The sequence below is a fragment of the Crocuta crocuta genome, unplaced genomic scaffold (assembly GCF_008692635.1).
Source record: "Crocuta crocuta isolate KB4526 unplaced genomic scaffold, BGI_CrCroc_1.0 scaffold229, whole genome shotgun sequence".
In the NCBI taxonomy this organism is placed as follows: Eukaryota; Metazoa; Chordata; class Mammalia; order Carnivora; family Hyaenidae; genus Crocuta; species Crocuta crocuta.
In genome coordinates this window covers 4,431,806-4,442,704 of record NW_027536464.1, presented here as the reverse complement: position 1 = coordinate 4,442,704, position 10,899 = coordinate 4,431,806, and the positions used below count along the sequence as shown (strand labels likewise).

Sequence of the window (10,899 nt, the reverse complement as noted above, 5' to 3'; positions counted from 1 at the left end):
AGACTTTGCTTCATGTCTGAGGGAAACCTCTGAAGGATTTTAATAAGGACAATGACATGATTTGCTTTACCCTCACAAACATAAGAAATCTGACTTTAGTTTTCTATGACTCAGCAGAAACACACAACTGGGGCTGGGCCTCGTTGCCTTCTCAAGCCTGAGGGACACGGAGTCTCCGTGCCTCCCTGCTTTCCCGCTAGTTGGCTCCCTGTACGGAAGAGGCTGCCATCCCCACATTCTCCTGCAGCTCGAGTTCCAGGCAAGACCTGGGTTCTGCCTCTCAGTCGTAGGTGAGGCTCGTGGAAGGCGGTAGCGAGGCCGCACTTCTGCGCAGTCACGGGGGCCTGGAGTGGGGGCGGGGAGGATAGTGCCCCCTCCTCTCCACCACCAGCCCTGACCCGGAGACACAAGACGTGCAGAGTAGCGTAGGGCCAGGGGTCGTAGCAATAATTTCCCAGCGTTCATCCTCCGCAGGGTGGCCGGTGGGCCCCATCCCAGGCTGATCAGCGCCCCAGTGGTGTCCCAGGAGTCATTTCCGGGGATCCAGCCTAGGGTGCCTTCATCCACTTTTGTAGCCCCTCACTACCTATATCAAAGCACTTTCTGCTCGAAAGAGGGGGCCCCTCTTGGCTCCCAGAGGATAGCTCTGCCCATCCTGCTCGGGCAGGGCCTCAGCCAACAGAGTGGGAGGCCAAGACCTCTGTGTGAGGTCCAGGAAAGCACAGGTGTTCTCACTTCCCGTGGAGGCAGATGGCTCTACCTCCCACAAGATCCCTAGGTGGGGAGAGGGTGCTCTCCAAACACAGAAAGAGGCTATGCTGGGTCATCAAAAAGAATGACAAGGGTCTCTGATTATCAATAAAAGTCCCTTTATTCTACATTTTTTTCTAAGGATGGCAATGTGACATGGGGGATGGCCTTTTATCTGAGAAGGAGATGTTCAAAACGATAAAAGTGGCAAAAGCTCAGCGTTCCACAGAAAGTGCGCTGTGTCTTCGACCCCTGGCATCTGGGAGCCCCCTTCTCTCCCCTCTCGTCTGAGACACAGCAGTGGCCAGGAATTACTGTGTCGGGGGCGGGGGGTGGAGGGAAAGGGGTGTTCCAGGGAGACCCGGGCCCAGCTCAGCACTGTCTCTGCAGGAAACGCAGGCCCACTTTCTTATTGGGAACGAGGACGATGCGGGCCACGCTCTTCACCTCCCCTGTCTCAGGGGCCAGCGCCACCTCATACCGCTGGATCAGCTGGGAGGTAATGCACACAGGTGGGCGTTAGAATCTGTGACCTCCATCCCCTGCCCTCCTCTACACGCTCCCTCCCTATGCTGCCCTTCTGTCCCACCCCCCCTCCTCCCTGGCCTCCATCAGCCCTTCCTGGCCCTCAAGGCCCTCCAGCCTCTCCCCTACTCACCCTTGACAGCAGCAGCTGCATCTCTAGTTCTGCAATCCTGCGGCCCAGGCAAGCCCGGACCCCGTAGCCAAAGGGCACAGAGCCAAATGGATGTTGGACCCCAGAGGTAGCAGGCTGGCTCTTCCTCAGCCAGCGATAGGGCTGGAAGCTCTCTGGCTCAGGGAAGATGTCAGGGTCACGGGACACCACATAGTGACAGAACACAAACTGGGTCTGCAGAGCCAGAATGGGCGGCACATCAGCCTAGGGCGGCACAGGGCACCCCAGGAGCCCCAGCTCTTCGGCCCCACTCACATTCTTGGGGAAGAGGAAGCCGTCGACTTCGATTTCCTTTTCCGTGATGACTCGGGAGTTGGTGGGGACCACAGGGTAAAGGCTGCAGGGAAAAGAAAGCACAGGTTCACTTCTGGATCCCTGGCCCTTCTTCCCACCTTGCCCCTGGCCAGCGGCCCCCACCTCCGACTCCTGTCTCTGAGTCCTCCTCTGCACAGACCCCATGCTCCGAGGAACCGCGACCTACCGTAGGGTCTCCTTAAGCACAGCTTTGAGCAAGGGCATGTGTGCCAAGTCCTTGTGCTTGGGCACCTGCCCGGGTGGCACCACGGCCACCACTTCCTTATGCAAGGCAGCTTGGATCTCTGGTTCTTTTGAAAGATGGTACAGGGCCCACGTCATTGTGTTGGATGTCTGGGAGGCAGAGGGAGAGATAAAGTGAGGAGTGATTTCTAGGATAAAAGCTTGTTAGGTATTGGGTGAGTGTGCATGTGGGTGTGCACAGAAAAGTGAATTTGCCATGAGCATGGCAGAAACAGACACAGGGGCTCATGGGGACCCTCCGTGTGACTCCACGGCAGAAAGAGAACCCATATGATGGAGAATCACATTCTAACAACAGGGAAACTATAACAGAGGGAAACCCCATGTGACAAAAGGAATGCAGTCTGACGAAGAAGATGCTTGTGCTCAAGCTCTCTACTTAAATTACTTCTTAAATAGATGTGAGATGAGACTTCCTAGCTGGCCATCAGAGGCTCCAGGAGGCGATGGGATCCCTTTTACAAAAGAACCATTCCCAGGGCCCTGGGATCGCTCAGTTGTTTGGGTGTCTGACTCTTGATTTCAGCTCAGGTCGTGATCCCAGAGTTGTGGGATCAAGCCCCACATCAGACTCTGTGCTGTGTGTGGAGCCTGCTTAAGATCCTCTCCCTCTCTCTCTCTCTCTCTCTCTCTCTCTTCGCCTCTCCCCTGCTCACATGCAGGCTCTCTGTCTCTAAAATAAAAATAATAATAAATAAAAAACAAGCAAATGAAAAAGAACTATTCCCTGCCCACCTTTGCCAAGTTGAAAGACCTCCCTGTTTTCCTTCTAGCTTTACATCTGTGATACAGAAAGAGAAGCAGGTACCTGGAGGAACGAAGGTCAGGTTCAGGTGAGGGTAATGGGGAATTGGTTCGGGATAGGAGCTGGGAGCCCCTGGTCTCCTCGCTGGCCCCCCTCACGCACCGTGTCTACGCCAGCCAAGAGCAGCTCAGGCAGGCTGCCCATGACCTCATGAGCACTGAGCTGTCCTCTGGTCAGCAGGAAGTGCAGGTAGCCAGATATCTGCACTTCATCTGGCTGGCTTTTCTGCAGCTGGGTCTCTATCTCCTTGAGTTTCTGATCTATCAGCTTCTTCCCTATGGAAACAATAGAGAACAGAAGACAAGGTCAAAAAGCCATGATCTCCAAGGACCAAGAGCCACTCTGACAGCTGGAAGCATGAGGTAGAAAGTCCTGGGACAGACTCCTGATGCACAGACCCTGGAACCACCCCCCACCCCCCAACTTCCCTCCCCGGTCTCCTCACCAAAAAAGAAGATGGTGTTCCAGCCATCTATATACCGCTTCCAGAAAGGCAGCAGGGAACGGGTCCACTTGGGGAGGAAGGTGACATAGAGTGAGTTCTGGAACATGAGCCCGACAGATCTGACGAAGGCCACGGTGTCCTGGGGGATGGGGTGCTCCAGGCAGCCAATACGCTTCTCAAACAGGATGTAGCAGATGGCTGACGGTGCACAAAGGCAATCACGGGAGGTAGTGTCACGGCACCCAGAATCCAGGGGGCTCAAGGAGGGACACACAACCTGCCTCTGACCCCTGCCCACCCCACCCCTGTCCCCACAAGGGTACCTTCCAAGGCAAGGTAGTAGAAATGGTGAGCCATGTCAGACACGTGGTCCCCTGAGGCACTCTCTGCCAAAAGCTGGCTCAGGCGGGCCAGGAAGTCGTCAATCACCTCATTCAGAGCATCCGTGTAGAGCGCAGCCTCAGCTGGCTTCAGCATTCGCTGGTTCAGAGCTTGGCGCAGCTGGTACCACTGCTGTCCTTCCCTGCCGAGAATGGAGGAAACGCACACTTGTAAATAGCTGATGGAGGTTAGATTAGATGGTGTCTTCCCCCTGCCCTGGGACCTCGACAGGGACTAGGAAAATCTCAGACTCCTAGATTTAGAATTATAGAATCACTGAATTTCCAATGACAGAATCTTCGAATCACAAAACTTCAGAATCTCACGGCAGCATCGTCGAAGTAGTCATGATGGGCACCTGGAACCAGACTGCCTAGGGTCAAATCACAGGTCTGATGATACTGGCTGAGTGACCTTAGGCAGGTGACTTAATGCCTCTGTGCTTCCATTTTCCCTTCCATAAAACGGGAATAATAAGCATTTCTATCTTAGTCGGGTTGTTCGGACAATTGCAGTGCTTAGATCAGAGCCTGGTGTGTGGCGAATGCTTAGGGAATGTCAACTCTGATCATCTTAGGATGCTACAACTCCAGAATCTTCTGTATGTGAAATGAGGAGGAACTATGATGGTTCCAGTCCTCTGTGTGGAGGATGAGGAATAAAGGAAGAACAAATGAGGGTTCCTGGGATGCTCAGATTCTGGACCTTCATGCTCTGCTTGACCTAGTGGCCCCAAGGGACAGGGAGACCCACCAGGTGGATGGCCCAGCCCCTCTTGCTACAGGCATCCAATAGGGGGTTGGATCCCCACTCTGGTTCTCATGAGGGTGGGAGCATGCTTCCCACAGTGGGGCTTCGCGTTCTGGAAATGTCCCTACCCACGGCGGTTCCCCTCTCCCCCAGTCTGTTACCTTTCCTAAGCAAGCTGGGTATGGGCCAATTTTTTAAAAGCTAGTTGCAGAGTAATAAGTACAATATGGTCCAATTTTAGGAGGAAGAAAGGAAATCCTAAATATTCATATGTGTATCCACATATTTACACATAGAGCGAGAAGAATACCCACCAAACTGTCAGGATTACTTGGAAGAATGGAATGGGAGTGGGTGGTAGGGAGATAATACTTCATATTGGAATTTTTATAATAAGTATTGCTTTTGAATTTTAAAAACCAATAAGGTATTTTTAAAAGATAGATACTAAAAAGGCTTATGGCAAGAATCAATTTTTTTTTTAATTTTAGAAAATTATTTACTTAAATGAACCTCAAACACCAGGACTTCTCTTCATTATGTTGGGAAACCCTGCAAACAAAGATCAACTAAAAGTGTTGCTTAAAAAGAAATGAAAACCAGAATAAACTCCTGTTTTGGAACTTCAGGGTGAAGGTGCCTCTCTGAGAGTAAAAATTCTCCCAATGGTAGCAATCAGATTTGCAGAACTTAAATGAGAACATTTCTGCAGTTGTTAAAATATTTCCTGGGAAAACAATGCTTCATAAAATCAGATTTAAAAATACATATGTATGTATTTGTGCATGTATATATGTTAAAACAAAAAAGAATTTATCATTGGTTAGTAAAATAGGTTTAAAATGCATGTATATGGTACAATGTAATTAGGAAACTGACTTTAGAGTAAAAAAATTGAAAACAGATGACACAGGTACGTAACGTTCAGCTCCAATTCTAGATGCTGAGCCATCAATTTCAGTCGTGGCCTGACCTGGGAAAAACCTAAGACCTAAATCTTCCCCTCAGGGTCAGACATCAAGTTAAAGAGCTCTTGAAACACCGACATTCTCTATTTTCTTCCCGTAACTTTGAACAAAGGGCTCAGTAATTGTTGAAGTTCTAAAACTGTCCACCTGTGAAGGAACTGGGAAAAAGGAAAAACAAACAAACAAACAAACAGACAAACAAACAAACAAACGTGTGATGGGAGAATGAACGTATAGGCATCAAAGGCAGATGAGATGCACCCTCTAACCAGTTTGCTTCCTTTCCAAAAAGTATCGAGGCATTGATTTCTTGAATTCCAGAATCGGAGAGATCTGATGTAAAAAACCTCTCTAGGGGCGCCTGGGTGGCTTAGTCGGTTAAGCGTCCGACTTTCGCTTAGGTCATGATCTCGCGGTTCGTGGGTTCGAGCCCCGCATCAGGCTCTGTGCTGACTGCCAGCTCAGAGCCTGGAGCCTGTTTCAGTCTGTGACTCCCTCTCTCTCTGACCCTCCCCTGCTCACGCTGTCTCTCTCTCTCTCCTAGAAATAAATAAAACATTAAAAATTTAAAAAAAAAACAAAAACCTCTCTAGGCTTCAGTTTCTTCATCTATAAAGTGGGGATTATAATACTATCTACTTCATGGGCTTGTTGTGAGGATAAAAGGAAATAATAAATGTAAAGAGACTAGCCTGATACCTGGCATGTCATAAACACATGGTTAGCTATTATCCTTGGTGCTGTTACTACAACCACTGCCAGGATCAACTTTAAATCCCTTAAGAAATGTCGAAAGCATGAGATGTCAAGCAACTAGGGAAAATAAAAGTCATTCATTACTTTCGGAGCTCTGTTAACATACCATAGCAAAAAGAAACCTGTCATAGAGTGAAATAGGTGATGAGGATTAAACACTACATTTATCATGGTGAGCACTGAGTAATGTATAGAATTGTAGAAGCACTATTTGTACACTTGAAACTAATATAACACTGTATGTTAACTATACTGGAATTAAGATAAAAAGCAATTTAAAAAAACCTGTAACATACCCAGTTACAACCTGCCACATTGGGAATGGTTCATCACCAATGATTCTTGATTGTGTTGTTGGCATACGCATATATAACATATTCAGCCCATTCTTGAATTTGTCGTTGCCAAAATAACCTTACCTTTTCTGGGTATAATTTCAAGGCTGAAACCCACATCTATTTCTATGTATGGAGAACATCTGTGAAAGTTTTATATACAACAACAAACCTATACTACATAATTTAGGAAATATTTTTAAAGCTAAATTCAGCCTAATTAGTATGGTGACAATGTTTTTTCAACTATAAACAGATAATGTCCTATTATGATTCATGTTGGTATATTTTCAACCATAATGTAGAATAATGGAGCTGGAAAGGTCCTAGAGATAGTATGGAAATATCCTACCCCAAACTTCCCATTTTACATATGAGAAACATAAGGCCAAGGAAGGAGAAATTATTCATTTGTCCAAAGTCATAAAATATATTAGTGGAAAAGACAATGAATGGCCCTTTCAGCCCATCCCAACCACTGCTTTCTAAACTGAGTATCAGGCTCAGAGGATGCAGGGAGAGCCCACCCTGCCCATTAGCCCCTGGTTTCCCAATGCCATTGTCCTCGGGCCTGGCCCTCTGAGGCCTTGTACCAGTCCCTTTAGGCCCCAGCTCACGTGGTGAAGGGCCCATAGGCCAGGCCCTGCTGGTCCCGATGCTCCTTCCATAGTTCCATGTCGTTCCGTACTGGGTACTTGCTCTCTTGCCGCATCACTTGCTCCAGGAGTGGGGCACTGGCCAGGTTCACATGCATCTGAGTCCCTAGGTGGCTTACCCACATTGGACCATACTTGGCCTTGTACAGCACCTGTGGGGGTCAACGAAAGCTGAATAACCATGGCCCATCCAGGCAGGCATTTACTAGAGAGGAGATGGGATGAAGGAGTGTCTGATAGCAAGTGGGATGGGCTTGCACATTTTACAGGAGGTAGACAGTAGGATGGCCTGTGGTTCTGAAAGAACACTGAAAAAAACCGTGTACACAGGAGTTAGAATATTCAGAGCAATGAGTATCTCTCAGAATGGGGAGAATTGAAGTCCTTGGAAAAGTGAGATTTTAGAAAAATGGGATGCGGCAAACTGGGGTGTGTTTTGAGGTATAGATATTTGGGGTCCAAGGTTTTAGAGGAACTGAACCCTTTAGTGAGGTATAATAGAATGCCTACGGCTCCTTCATAGAAGCATTTAAATTTACTGCAGCTGGCTGTCAATGAGATAAAGATACATATCTCATGTATTTAATGAGAAAAAAGAAACACAATAGAAACTCCAGGAAAAACAAGAAGCTGAAAAAAAAGTCAAGATTCAAATAGGAAGTAAGATATGTGGTATGAATTCATTTTTAACAAATAAGTTATTAGCTGTTCAGTAAAATAATGATCAAATATTTTATCTTAGAATTTCTAAAGCACTTGACAATTGATACCCATTGCATCTGTGAAATTGGCATTGGTGTAATGCTTTTATAGTTCCTGGTAATGAGGGGGAAAATAAATATATTTTGAGCTTCAGAGGTAAAACTTAAAACGAATCCACAAATAGTGAAACAAAACTTCCTCGCTAAGTTACACCTACAAACTTAAAGAATATGAAACATAGTGGTTTCTCAGGTACTTAATCTTTCATAATCTGTTACTGAAGAGATTTTAAGAGAATGAGAATCTGCTCCAGTCTAGAAATTAGACCAAAGGGTTTCTGTAAAAGATACATTAAAATTACAAAAAGGAGATCTTTCATTCCAGTTATAGAAGGACACTTCACCTAACTCTTGGTCCAGAAAAACAGCAATCTTACTGTGTTTTACTATTGGCATTAAAAGCTAGATTCTCCTACGACCAACGCAAAGTAATCTTCTTCAATATATTACCCAATTGCCCAGAATCCACCCTGAACTAACAGCCAATTCTGTCAGCTCCTAGGAAAACAGCCTTGACAAACCCCTGACATCTATTTAGTTTTGTTTTCCACTTCTACTTCTCAGTAACACTTGTCAGTGTGGTATGATTTTGAACAGATGATTGTAAACTACAGTAATTCTTGGAGAGAAACAGGCATATTCGTACACTGCTGGTGGGAGTCTAAAATTACACAAACCTACATGGAGGACAATTTGCTAATATTTATAAAAATTACAAATACATTTATAAACAAAGTATGGGAAGTCTACATAATGGAATGCTATGTCACCTTAAAAGAGGATGAAGCAGCTCCTTGTGTAGTAATATGGAAAGATGGATTGTAATGCGGAAAGATAGATAACCAAGGTAGATTGTTAAATGGAAAAGTATGATATCTCCTGTCTAAGAAAGGGGGGCTAAATTAGAATATACAACATTTGCACTCGCTTTTATAAAGAAATACTAGGTCACACCAGAAACTAATTAAAGTGACTACCGATGGGATAGATGGAGGGGACAGCAATGGAAGGCAAGATTGCACAATGTATATCTTGTTTTATTGTTTTGAGTTTTGAACCATAAGAATGAATTCAAATTTTAAAAATATTTTTATTTTAGAGAGAGAAAGAGAGCAAGCATGAGTGGGGGAGAAGCGCAGAGGGAGAGAATCTTAAGCAGACTCCACAGTGTGGAGCCTGACTCAGGGCTCAAACCCATGACTCTGGGATCATGACCTGAGCCAAAATCAAGAGTCGGATGCTCAACCAACTGAGCCACCCAGGTGCCCCATGAATTCAAAATTTTTTAATCTAAAGGGAAAAAAAGAAAGTGTTGTGCAAAACAGTGAGTCACCTGCCATTGATTAGGTAATTCCAGAAAGCAGGAAAGGCTTGCCAAACCTCTCAATTCATGTATATACTCCTTAGATTTATAAGGTTCCATTTTGTAAAAATACTTATATGTCTGTTTTTCTCTACTGAATTCTTTAGAAGAATTGTCTTAAACATAAGTTTTAATTTGTGTTTCCAATTGGCTTATTTAAGATATTAATGACAAGGGTGCCTGGGTGGCTCAGTTGGTTAAGCATCCGACTCTTGATCTTGGCTCAGGTTATGATCTCATGGTTTGAGGGTTTGAGACCCATGTCGGGCTCTGTGCTGACAGCTCAGAGCCTGGAACCTGCTTCAGATTCTGTCTCCCTCTCTCTCTGCTGCTCCCTCACTTGTGCTTGGTCTTTCTCTCACATGCTCTCTCTCTCTCTCAAATAAATAAATAAATAAACATTAAAAAAATTTTTTTAAATACAAATAAAAATATATACTATTTAAAACCAACATAACTATGCAATAAACCAGGGTTTCTCACAGCACTATTGACATTTGGGGCTGGATGATTCTTTGTTGCGGTGGACTGTGCATTGTAGGATGTTTAGCAGTATCCTTGGCCTTTACCCACTCACATCTCCCTTCCCTCCAAGTTGTAACAATCAAAAATATCTCCAGACATTGCCAAAATGTCCCCAAGGAGACAAAATTACCCCAGGTTGAGAATCTCCGCAATAACCCCGACTTTTTGCTGTTGTTATTGTTATTTTCTTTTGTAACTCCAACCTTTTAATATGAGTCTTAATGCTTTAATTTTAGAAGATGTTTCTTAAGAAACAATATTTCATTTTGAAAAAAATACTTATCTACAGTTTGGGTTTTTTTTTTCTTTGTGTTCAGTTCAAATATAATTACATGTTACAGTGTTATAAAAACGCAAATAATGTTGGGGCACCTGGGTGGTTCAGTCAGTTAAGTGTCTCACTCTTAGTTTTGGTTCAGGTCATGATCTCATGGTTTGTGAATTCAAGCCCCACATCAGGCTCTGCACTGACAGTGTGGAGCCTGCCTGGGATTTTCTTTCTTTCCCTCTTTCTTTGCCCCTCCCCTGCTCACATTTTCTCTCTCTCACAAACAAACAAACAAACAAACAAACATTTTTAAAAAATGCAAAAAGTGGTTATCTCTGAGTGATGGTTTATAGATGGGTTACTTTCTTTTTTATACTGTAATTTGTTTTTCAGATTTTCTACCTTGAAAAAGTTTTAAAAGACTAGATCAACAGCCATTTACTTGGGGACCAGCTTCTTCTCTGGAATTCAAAGCCTCTGGCACTTCTTTTTGGCTGTCAGTTTGGAGGTTTCTGAGGCATTTCCCCCTTTGCAAAGGCTATGCTTTCTTTCCTCTTCCTTCATATTCCTCTTCTCAGTTTACTCGGTGGAACTTAACAAGGATCTATTTATGTAAGAACTTATTTTAGAAAGACACCAGAATACTTGCTGAAAGAGTGTGCTATGTCTGTGAACCTACCATTAGGCCGTAACCTGAGACAGTTAGAGAGCCCCAATGTTCTCAGATAGATCCTGTCCAAGTGCCACTTTGCAGAACAGAGTCCCCTAGGGATCATCTTCTCATGATGAATGGGAGGGGTAGCTTCCACCAAGTGAGACTCCGAAAGGGGAGAGTGACGAATTCACTCAACATTTATTTACTGAGCTCATATCCTGTTCCT

At 45.0% G+C, this 10,899-nt stretch overlaps 1 protein-coding gene across 1 annotated transcript in view; it reads right to left on the bottom strand.

The window, feature by feature from the left end:
- Positions 1-852: 852 nt before the first annotated feature.
- Positions 853-10,899, bottom strand: part of CYP27A1 (cytochrome P450 family 27 subfamily A member 1) — a 33,495-nt gene continuing 23,448 nt past the window's right edge. The window contains exons 2-9 of the mRNA XM_077748585.1: positions 7,063-7,253; positions 3,579-3,778; positions 3,256-3,453; positions 2,913-3,085; positions 1,929-2,095; positions 1,703-1,784; positions 1,409-1,621; positions 853-1,242 (exon numbers count right to left, since the gene is read on the bottom strand). Of these exons, the coding sequence (XP_077604711.1) occupies positions 1,123-1,242; positions 1,409-1,621; positions 1,703-1,784; positions 1,929-2,095; positions 2,913-3,085; positions 3,256-3,453; positions 3,579-3,778; positions 7,063-7,253 (1,344 nt within the window). The 3' untranslated portion in view covers positions 853-1,122. The remainder of the gene's footprint in view (positions 1,243-1,408; positions 1,622-1,702; positions 1,785-1,928; positions 2,096-2,912; positions 3,086-3,255; positions 3,454-3,578; positions 3,779-7,062; positions 7,254-10,899) is intronic.